Source organism: Triticum dicoccoides, chromosome 1B (genome assembly GCF_002162155.2).
Source record: "Triticum dicoccoides isolate Atlit2015 ecotype Zavitan chromosome 1B, WEW_v2.0, whole genome shotgun sequence".
Classification (NCBI taxonomy): Eukaryota; Viridiplantae; Streptophyta; class Magnoliopsida; order Poales; family Poaceae; genus Triticum; species Triticum dicoccoides.
This window is the reverse complement of record NC_041381.1, coordinates 527,512,728-527,523,922: the sequence shown is the minus strand read 5'-3', so window position 1 is coordinate 527,523,922 and position 11,195 is coordinate 527,512,728. Positions and strand designations below refer to the sequence as shown.

Below are 11,195 nucleotides of genomic sequence, written 5' to 3'. Positions count from 1 at the left end.
GTCTATAGGTTCTAGATTAATCGCGATAAACAAGTGTCAGGTGTCGACCCGAACCTGAACCCCGAAGAGATATACTCCAGGAGATACACGCCATCTCTCGGTCAGGAGATATGCTCCAGCGACCTACCAAACCTGTAGTAGTACGTGCTGCATCGTGCGCTCCATCCCACGAGAGATCGGACGGCCATCCGCCCCGCGTCTCCTCCGTCGAAGTTGGGTGACGCGCGCGGCACGCACGCACGCACGCCAACGGGGCACGGGGTGGCGGCGGCGGCGGACGCAGAGGATCACGGGGTTCGTTGGCGAGCCGCTGGGGTTTCTGCGCCCCTCGCCCTTTAAAACCGCTCGGCTCTATCCCTCCCTTTTCTGACCTCCCCACACATCGCGGCTGCGGCGACGAGGAAAATACACTGCAGATAAGAGAGAGGGAGGGGCGAGCGAGCGAGACAGGGAGAGGCGGCGCGCCGAGCCAGCCAGCCCACACCGCCCGCGGCCATGGCCGGCGCCGACCCCAACCGGAGCTTCATGAAGGACGTGAAGCGCATCATCATCAAGGTGATTTGTCTGTTTGTGTTTGACTAATTAATCAGCCCGTCTCTGCTAGATCTAAGCTGCTGCTCTGCGTCCCATTGCTGCGTCTCTATGAGGTCGTCTCTGCATCGAATCGAGGAGTAATTGTGTAGAGTTCTCGTGATTTGTTCGGGCTGTTAGGATGAATGGTCACGGGGACGGGGGGACGGAGGGGTTATGCCTGGGGTTTGGGTTTTAACTATGTGACGCGTTGATGGCAGCGTTCTTGTCATCAATAAACTTTTGAGGTGCCCAGGATGTTTGGGGCCTTTCGTAACCAGGCATCGGAACAGCTTCAGGGGAAAGGTGATTCGCGTCAGATGGGAAAAGGTGATTTGTATCAGATGGAAATGGATGATAGAAAGGCAGAGAGGAATTTTGGGATATTTCTCAAATTTCGTTAAATGGGAGGACCTCTTTAGTTCGCGAATTCATTTGCTCAGATACGTGTTTTCATGGAAATCTATGGTGTAAAGGCTAGAACTGTGTTTCCTTGTTATGTTTGGAAAACAGAACAGTACCTTTGTCAGTTTTGCTGGCTCGTCTCAAAGTGGTCCATTCTGGGTAGATACGCTTAAGGTATCTAGTCAAAGATGCAACACAGGACAGTAGATGGAATTCTGGTCCCTGTTACCTTGGTATGCTATTAATTCCTTTTTTTTTGCATGACAGGTGGGCACTGCAGTTATCACCAGAAATGATGGAAGACTGGCTTTGGGCAGGATTGGAGCCCTGTGCGAGCAGGTAACATTCTCATCTCCGACCTTCTCTACTCTGTATATATGCAGTCTGAGGCGAATCCTGAATCAGCTAAATGGCAATGTAGGTCAAGGATCTTAATGCTCAAGGATATGAGGTGATTATGGTCACCTCGGGCGCTGTCGGTGTGGGGCGACAGCGGCTCAGGTACCGGAAGCTTGTCAATAGCAGCTTTGCTGATCTGCAAAAGCCACAGATGGAGCTGGATGGAAAGGCGTGCGCTGCTGTTGGTCAGAGTGGGCTGATGGCACTCTATGACATGTTGTTTACCCAAGTGTGTTTATTTCGCCTGGCATCAACTTTACTTGGAAGAAATTGGTACCTTGTGTGTCTGTTTGTAACATCAAACCTCTCATGTTGCAGCTTGATGTGTCATCATCACAACTTCTTGTGACAGATAGTGACTTCGACAATTCAAATTTCCGGGAGCGACTCCGCGAAACTGTCGAGTCATTATTAGAGCTTAGAGTTATTCCAATATTTAATGAAAATGATGCCATCAGTACGAGGAAGGCTCCATACGAGGTGCGTATTGTACAATACATTACCCTGTAATAGCGATATTGCGCTTACCTGTACAGGTCATTTTCATTCTGATGTTCATCAACAACAATTCTGTTACAGGATTCATCTGGTATATTCTGGGATAATGACAGTTTGGCAGGTCTACTGGCATTGGAACTGAAAGCTGATCTCCTTGTTCTGCTTAGTGATGTGGATGGCCTCTACAGCGGTCCACCAAGTGAACCTTCATCAAAGTTAATACATACTTATATCAAGGAAAAACATTATCATGAAATTACTTTTGGAGACAAGTCCCGTGTTGGTAGAGGTGGCATGACAGCTAAAGTCCAAGCTGCTGTGTGGGCTTCAACGGGTGGTGTACCTGTTGTTATTACAAGGTAAGTTGAATATTTGCCTTTTTTATTGCATGTGAAATATTGATGCCTAGCATTGCTCATATATATACTTCACACATTCTATGGTATTTATTTGCGCATCATATACTTCACACATTATATTAATGATGAACAGTTCTGATTATAACACCATGAGAACTCTGCGGAAAATGTATTTGCTTTTGAGACCCATGCACCCTGCATGCTATTGTAATTTTTCTTGTGATGCTTACTGTCTGAACATGGTCTGAAATTATTGTTCTTGAAGTGGATGTGCATTTCTGTTTTTTTCTTAAAGAGCTACCAATGCTTCGAACCCAAATAATGAGTAGTAAACTCCATTTTTTGCAAGCTATTTTTGTTTTCCCGGTGAATGGCAGAGTAATTTGACTTATTTACTGTTCTTGAAGTGGATGTGCATCTCAGAGCCTTGTTAAAGTTCTCCGTGGGGAAAAAATTGGTACTCTTTTTCATAAAAATGCAAGTTTGTGGGAACCATCCAAGGAGACCAGTGTCCGTGAAATGGCTGTTGCTGCACGGGATTGTTCAAGGTGTCTACAGGTATATTTTTTCTCGTACAAATTTCCTGCTCATTGAACAGTCCATACTGTCTTTTCGCCCTTTTTTGCCTGGTTCTTGATACTGATTCTATATTGTATGGATACTTGAAACAGAATTTGTCATCAGAGGAGCGCAAGAAAATATTGTTAGATGTTGCGGATGCTTTAGAGGCAAATGAGGATTTAATTAGATCCGAGAATGAAGCAGATTTAGCAGCAGCACATGAGGCTGGGTATGAGAGTGCTTTGGTTTCTAGATTGACTCTGAAACCAGGAAAGGTAGGCAGTTGGATAGTCTTGCTTGTTAGAACTAAATTGATTTGTTAGATAGGTGACACTTGCTTCTTTTCATTTTTGGATATTATTTATTGGTTGATCCAGCTTATATTCATCATTTGTAGATAGCAAGCCTTGCCAAATCTGTTCGCACTCTTGCGAATATGGAAGACCCTATTAACGAGATACTGAAAAGGACAGAGGTGAGTGCTTATATTTGAACTACACATTGGAACTCTGGGAAAAGCTTCCATGTTTGAACGCATCGGTTTATTTTTTCAGGTTGCTGATGGTTTAGTTCTTGAGAAAACATCTTGCCCTTTGGGTGTTCTATTGATTATTTTTGAGTCCCGACCTGATGCCTTAGTCCAGGTATTGTTTGTTGTTGATCTACTTTAATTATTTTTCTATAATCCACATGCTTGCATTTGGTTTGTACTCAAGTATATTAAGCAGCTTGGTTTGAACACCATTGTTTAGATTGCGTCTTTAGCCATTCGAAGTGGTAATGGTCTTCTCCTAAAAGGTGGAAAAGAAGCAATGAGATCAAACGCAATATTGCATAAGGTATTGTCTTTTCCTATGTAGTAGCTTCCTTTTGGCATGGTATACTATTGTAGCCTTTAGTGTCCTTAAAATATCAATTCATTGTTTACAGGTTATAACCAATGCTATTCCTGACAATGTTGGCGAAAAATTGATTGGCCTTATTACAACTAGAGATGAAATTGCGGATTTGCTAAAGGTGAGCATTCGTTTCTATTATCTAAATAATTATTCTACCAATATGCCTAATAAACATATAACACCATACAGCATGATGATGTCATTGATCTTGTCATTCCAAGAGGGAGTAATAAGCTTGTTGCTCAAATCAAATCATCAACAAAGATTCCTGTTCTTGGCCATGCTGGTATTCTCTTAATGAACATTATTGTTGCTGCTACTAGTGCTTTCTAAATTGTTAAATTCTTAGACTGCTGTTTAAGATTTGAGTTTGTATTGAATAAGTCTTTGCATCCCCTGTGCAGATGGTGTTTGTCATGTATATATTGACAAATCAGCAGACATGGATATGGCAAAACGTATTGTGATGGATGCAAAAATTGATTACCCAGCTGCCTGCAACGCAATGGTACTTGTCTAATTTGATATTCCCTCCGTTGACAAATATAACATGTTTTGGATATTTCAATATGGGCTACATACAGACTGAAATGAGTGAACAAAGACACTAAAACGTGTCTATATACATCCAATTCAGGAAAAAGTTGGAACATCTTATATTTGTGAACGGAGGGAGTAGCGTATAATAGCATTGGATAGCTTGTTTTGTTGGTTTGAGGTTTTAAGTACTTCATAGAGCATCTTTTACCGTGAAGCAATGAACTATATATATATATATATTCTTTAAATTCTGCTTGTTGATAATGGCTGCAGTTTTCTGTTGCCAATAAAAGACTTATTTAAATTGTTGATCCTGTCAACTCGACCAACTCGACCAATCTGGGGCTAGCCTCTAGTGGCATTTCCCGAATAAGGAAAAACATGAGTACCCACCCGATGGAGTTTGAGCCTCAAAAGCTGGTGATGGGCCTGCAAGCACATCAGCTTGCTCCAGCTAGCAACCTGATCAGACGCTCACTCACGTTCTGATATACATTCAGTGTCAGGACATAAAATGCAAACAATATATTTTATGTTTCCCAATGTTGAATGTAAAAATATTGTTTGCAATTGATAATCATATGTTCGTGTCATGCCTGCTTCACTGTTAATCTCATCTCTTCTGAGTTTTATACTTGATGAATTATTAATAACTCTCTTGATATCGCAATGTATTCCCATCAATCACCCTTTTCTTTGCCGTAGAAGATTTACCTACTAATCTTGGTAGTTTTTTCTTCTAACAATTTTTTGTCTTGATGGTAGTTTTCCATTCTATTTTTATATGTTGACTGATTTTGGCTGTATTGTCTGTAGGAGACGTTGCTTGTTCATAAAGATCTTATGAAGACTCCAGAACTCAATGACATACTAGTAGCACTCAAGACAGCAGGTTTATCTTTTGCTCTCATTCACTGTAGTTGTATCTTTTTTAGTTGATTCATATATGGTGTCCATTCAAGAGTTGGCACTATCTTTCACTCACTTTTAGTATTCAGTTGAGTGGAAATGTTACATTCACATTTCACAGTATTATCATCCGCTTATGATTATGTTTGTTATTAACAGTATCGTGTAGAAGAAATTAATTGCCAAATATTAATCTTGTAGAACTTGACATCTAAAATTGTAGTTTGAACTTCCAAGGTCTGTAGGAAAGTTCAAACTAGGATGCTATTGTCCTGTGAGATTTTTGTTACATAGGTAACTCCTGAACCACGGATTCACAAAGGGTTTCCTGGCAGTGTATTGAACTTGATTCTCCCATTTCTCTCTCTTTTTTTACGCTCTTGAACCGCTCGTTTCTAGTATGAAAGTAATGGAAATCAGGATTATACCAGTTTGGGGAAAAATGTATTCTGAATCAGAATAACAGCTACCTTCACTGCGCTTGCCAAATCTAATAATCCAGTTAGCAAGTACGACCTCCGTCCGGAATTAGTTATCGCTGAAATGGATGTATCTAGATGTATTTCAGTGCTAGATACATCCATTTGAGCGACAAGTAACTCCGGACGCAGGGAGTATTTCCTCAGTTCCATCCTAAAAACAGAACTGCCATAGAAATACCACCTGCAATGTGACACAAATGTAGCGAGTAATATATGCAATTCCTTAGCTTTTTGCATAATTGCTGCTTGCTAGCAGAGTACTAGATGATTGGTTGTAGCTTGGTAAATGTTTGTAATTTTAGGTGCATCATATTCTATTAGTCCTTGTGATTTTTGTTCTTCCACTTAAAGCATGTGAGGTTTGGTTCAGTCAGTACAGTCAAACAAAATACTTTCGAAACATGTGGATTGATGATTCTCCTGTTTTAACTAATGATATATCGCAGGAGTTAATCTTTATTGTGGGCCTGTTGCGCATAAAGTATTGGGCTACCCAAAAGCAGATTCATTACATCTGGAGTACAGTTCTATGGCTTGCACAGTTGAGATAGTTGATGATGTACAATCAGCAATTGACCATATACATCGCTATGGAAGGTAGCTTAAGAGTTATTCTATAGTCTGTCTCCCTGATTCGATTTCTAAGCATATTCAGGAAAACTGAGATTTGGTTTTAACCGATTTCTCTCTGTTGTTTGTCCTATTTTCAGTGCACATACAGACTGTGTGGTCACTACAGATGATAAAGTAGCAGAGACCTTTCTACGTCAAGTTGATAGGTATTTCTGAACAAGTCCATGTCTTCAATTTTAGATCTTGTACAGTTTGAGGCAACAGATACCTTATTTCATTGTTTGTGGCTTTGTGCTACAGCTGTAGATAAAATTTCACTTTGATATTCTGTGATGATTAAGTGTCTAACGAAGATAAAATTTCACTTTGATATTCTGTGATGATTAAGTGTCTAACGATACTTTTTACTTGTAAAATTTCAATAGTGCTGCCGTATTATACAACGCGAGTACAAGATTCTCCGATGGTGCTCGTTTTGGACTCGGTGCTGAGGTACTTCTAACATTATATGTTATTTTTTTGATAATTTACGATTATGTCTGTATCTTTAATCCTTTGAAATATCTTAAATAGGTTGGCATAAGTACAGGCCGTATACATGCACGTGGACCTGTGGGTGTTGAAGGTCTTTTAACTACACGATGGTATGTTGCTAACTGGCTATTCTATGTAGTCCCTTTGTCATGTCCATTGCTGTATCTTCAAAAATTGATAGTCCAATCAACCAAACTTTGTAGGGATAAGATCATATGTTAAGACTAATCATGTCACTAAGCTACTGAACAGACATGAAATATATTTGCTATTGAACAGTACAGACCTACTCCAAATTAGCCTAAGTCCTGAAGTAATTTAAGAACATTTTAATAACTGGACTCCAATTTTGATCTTCAAGTAATTTAAACTGCCCATTTATAGGAATTTAGGGGACTGCAAATTAAATAGTTATGGCTATTTTAGATCTACTAACAAATAGATAAACTATCTGATTTTTTAATTGCATTTAGGTTTTAATCCCATCCATGGCTAGTATGATCAACATGTCCTCCCATACTGCTATGTCTTCTGGGAGATTGTACATTCCCTTAGCTATGTCGTTGTTCTACTATGCAGTGCAAGCTAGTTCATCATTTGAATCTTTGCTGGTTCTATTAGATTTTGAATCTTTGCTGGTTCTAGTTAGATTTTGCTCTTATGGCTGCAAAAACATTACTTTTAACCAACTGCAATACTGCCATGTTTTGGTCAATTTGTAAATCTTAAGTAGCTTTCTAATTATCTCATAAGCATTATAATGAAGAAACTGTCATCCTTGCATCTAATGTAGTCAACAGGTGGCAATCACAAATCATATAACTAGAATAAACCTCCCAATTAAATAGGAGTAATTAGCTTTCTTGATAGCAAAATGACTACATATCAATATTAAAACTGCACTGGTGGTTCAATCTTTTATTACTTGTTCTACTATAGCTAATAAATTTTATTATTTTTGAAACAAAATGCAATGAACATGAAAGAATACTGATTGTTGGATTGATTGATTTTGACATGTAGGCTCTTACGAGGGAAAGGGCAAGTGGTGAATGGTGACAAGGATGTTGAGTACACCCATAAGAGCCTTCCTTTGCAATGAGGTGTGCTTGTGATCTCACATATTCTATTTTAAGAATTACAGTACTGTACTTTCTAATTCTCATGTTTGGTTAACTGAACTGTTCAGAAAATGGCGTGGTAAGGATTCCGCGAAAACCCTCTGAAGTATGAGTCTCATCAGACTAAGGAAAGAAACCCGGTGGATCAATTAAATTGTGTACAAACCATCTTATTGTGGCGGATCGGTGGATCAATTTGTATGAGCTTGGAGGCTTCGGCTCTCCGGTGTTATAATAAAAACAAATCAGCAATTCTAGGAGTGAGAGTACTAGTGTGCCGATACTATAAGCAGTATGTTTCCTGGGCCCGGTAATCCAGCAGCATTGGCAATTGCTCGTTCTTGCTATTGAAGTTGTGCATTGAGGCCACCTCGGACGTGCCATCCTTCACTCGTACTCCCGGCCTGGTTACATTGACTAGAAATGTCAGTTCAAATAGAACATGGCTTAGGCTAAATCAACGTGCTGACGCAAATGGACGTGTGTCCTTTTTTGTCTGCTTGTGACCCATTTCTGGCTCAAATTTGGGTTGGGTTTGCGTCAGCAAGGATGCTTGTAACGTCCGCCCTTCTCCTCCCCTTGCTTGTCTGTTAGTGACACAACGTCCATTCTCCCCTCCCGCCCCCTCCACAACCGACCCCTCTGGCCATTCTACCGTTGACACCGCCTCCCACTTTTGGCGGCTTACTGCCTAGGCCGCCGCCTGCATCCACACTCTTCCCCCACCTCTAAGCCGCATTCGATGCCCGCTGTTGCCGATGTTGGTTATCTGTTTTCGCCGGCATCTTAACACCTCCACGTCTGCGTCGCCCCCTCACCTTTTGTCCTTGCTTGCACTGTCATACTTATTGTGGCTTCACAAGATCTCTTGATTTGACACTCTTTTTTTCCGGCATGACTGGTTCTAACATGATATCAACGTGCTTTAATGCTCTCTAGTGTTTGGAAGGCTTGCATAAGGAAACTACACAGAGATCAACTTTGAGATCAATGGCCACCACTACAACAAGAAATACTATCTAGCTGATGTTATATACCCTGAATGGTCAACTCTTGTGAAGACAATCTCCAATCCAGTAGGAGAGAAGAGGGCTAGGTTTTCTCAAGCACAAGGGAGTGCTAGGAAGAATGTGGAGAATGCTTTTGGTGTTCTTCAATCTAGACGAACCATCATTCGTATCCTGCTAGAACTTGCAGCACCAAGAAGTTGTGGGAGGTGATGACTGCTTGTGTGATCATGCATAACATGATCGTAGAGGATGAGCGTGAGGACAAAATCTTCGACCAAGGGTTTCAATTTCAGGGTGAAAATGTCGTGGCCGAGAATGGACCGACAACGTTTGCACAATTCACCCAATTTCATCATGAAATATGTGATTGGGCAACTCACATTCAACTCAAATTGTTTGGTTGAGCATATGTGGAATTAGCTCGGCAACTTAAATAGGAGTAATCAGACAGAGTTTGGCCTACTCTTTGGCCTACTCAAACGAATGAAAAGCGAACAAAAACCATGTCTGTTTGGGGCGGCCTGTTGGAGTTGCCCTTAGGCCATAGACATATGGGTCATGACCACATGCAATACTTCAGGGGAGCTGCGTTGGAATTTTTGTTTTGTTTCGTGTGAGGTGTAAAACTAAGGAGTTTGTTCTCTATTTTTCATGAAGTGTTATAAATGTTGGCGACAAAAATATTTTTTGGCATAAGTTAATATTCAGTTTTTTCCCTTTCAAACAACTATATTATCCGCGAGTTCAATATGATAAACTCAATTATATTCAAATACCATTTTTGCTAGATTTTATAACTTATAAAAATAAATTAGATCATAAATATTTTGTATTGAATATTTAAAACAAAAATAAATAAAATTATGAATAGTTATTTCAATTTTAAATACCACATGCTAGTTAATTAAAAATATTTGAATCTATCAATAACTAACAATGAACATGTTAATTCTCGAAGAAAAAAGATGTTCAAATCTGAGTTGAAAACACATATATTTGACAATATGATTAATAGTTAATTTTATATTTTATGTTTACTGGTTGACTACAAGGACCAGCGGAACCCCATTTATCAACTATTTGACCACCAATCTACATAAAGTGTTTATTAAAAAGCGACATGAGCATTACGGGCTATTGAGGATAACACAACTCTGTGTCGAAGCTGTTGTATGTCCACACTTATTTTTACCCCACAAAAACAAAAATAAACTAACCCTCATTCTAATACATGTCCAAAAAACAATCATTTCTTTTCATAATTCTTCATTAAACATTTTATTTCAAATAACACTGATATTTATTTGTCCATTTTGATTAATTCAATTATATTTAAATTCATAATTGTTAGATTCTCGTGTAAAATAAATCAAAATTTCCAACTTTTTTGTTTCTCTAATATTTAGATTCGAGTTTTTTCTAAAATTCTGAGCATTCAAATATGTGCCTGACTATTGTTACTTGTAACGTCCCGGATCTGATGCGCCAGGTGTCTGCCGGTTATTCGCCGTCGTTGCCATGTCATGTGCTTGCGTGTTGCATTTTTATCATGTCATCATGTGCATTTCATTTTGCATACATGTTCGTCTCATGCATCCGAGCTTTTTCCCCGTTGTCCGTTTTACAATCCGACACTCCTATGTCCCCCGGCTTCTCCCTTTTGTCTCCTGTTGTGAGTGGGTGTTAAACGTTCTCGGAATGGACTGAGCCTTGCCAAGCGGCCTTGGTATAGCACCGGCAGACTGCCTGTCAAGTTTCGTGCCATTTGGAGGTCGTTTGATACTCCAACGGTTAACCGAGTAACCGTAAAAGCCCCTTTCATCTTGCAGCCCAACACCCCTCCAAAGTGGCCCAAAACCCAGCCAAATTCCCTCCATGCTCTCGGTCGTTCGATCACGATCGCGTGGCCGAAAACCGCTCCTTATTAGGACTCTCCTAGCTCCCAGAAACTATAAATATGTGCCTCCCGTCCAAATTCGCGGATGAATCCCCCTGAAACCCTAGCTTCTTCCTCCTCCCGCAGCCGGACACGTCCGGACCCCGCCGGACATGTCCGCGCCGCCGCCCCACGCCCAACCAGCGCCCGCCATGTGTCTCGGCCCGCGTCCTCTCTCTCCCCACCGCGCCGCCGGCTCGCGGAGCCCATCCGGGGCCCGCGCGGGCCCAGATCCGCGGACCCGCGCCGACGCCCGTTCGCCTCCCGCCGGCGCGCCTGGCCGCCACCGCCGAGCCACCCCGCGCCGTCGCCCGGGAGCCCGCGCGCCTCCCGCCGGAGTGCCCCGCGCCGCCCTTGCCTCGCCCTGCTCGGCGCGCCCCCGAGTGGCGCCGCCCGCCG

The 11,195-nt window shown here is 41.4% G+C and overlaps 1 protein-coding gene across 1 annotated transcript; it reads left to right on the top strand.

The window, feature by feature from the left end:
• The first annotated feature begins 220 nt into the window (after positions 1-220).
• On the top strand, positions 221-8,197 carry LOC119346982 (delta-1-pyrroline-5-carboxylate synthase 1-like). The gene is made up of 20 exons (XM_037616034.1): positions 221-555; positions 1,243-1,314; positions 1,397-1,603; positions 1,693-1,854; positions 1,954-2,231; positions 2,639-2,789; positions 2,903-3,067; positions 3,190-3,267; positions 3,347-3,436; positions 3,545-3,631; positions 3,723-3,809; positions 3,881-3,977; positions 4,096-4,199; positions 5,048-5,123; positions 6,069-6,219; positions 6,333-6,401; positions 6,621-6,687; positions 6,769-6,839; positions 7,753-7,832; positions 7,919-8,197. Exons 1-19 carry the CDS (start codon positions 496-498, stop codon positions 7,829-7,831), a joined length of 2,151 nt encoding a protein of 716 aa, XP_037471931.1. The 5' UTR covers positions 221-495; the 3' UTR covers position 7,832; positions 7,919-8,197.
• Positions 8,198-11,195: the final 2,998 nt, after the last annotated feature.

Coding starts and splice junctions, on each gene's coding strand:
- LOC119346982 (XM_037616034.1), top strand. CDS start 496: ATGGCCGGCGCCGACCCCAACCGGAGCTTCATGAAGGACGTGAAGCGC. Junction 556..1,242: donor TGAAGCGCATCATCATCAAG/GTGATTTGTCTG, acceptor TTTGCATGACAG/GTGGGCACTGCAGTTATCAC. Junction 3,068..3,189: donor TGACTCTGAAACCAGGAAAG/GTAGGCAGTTGG, acceptor CATCATTTGTAG/ATAGCAAGCCTTGCCAAATC.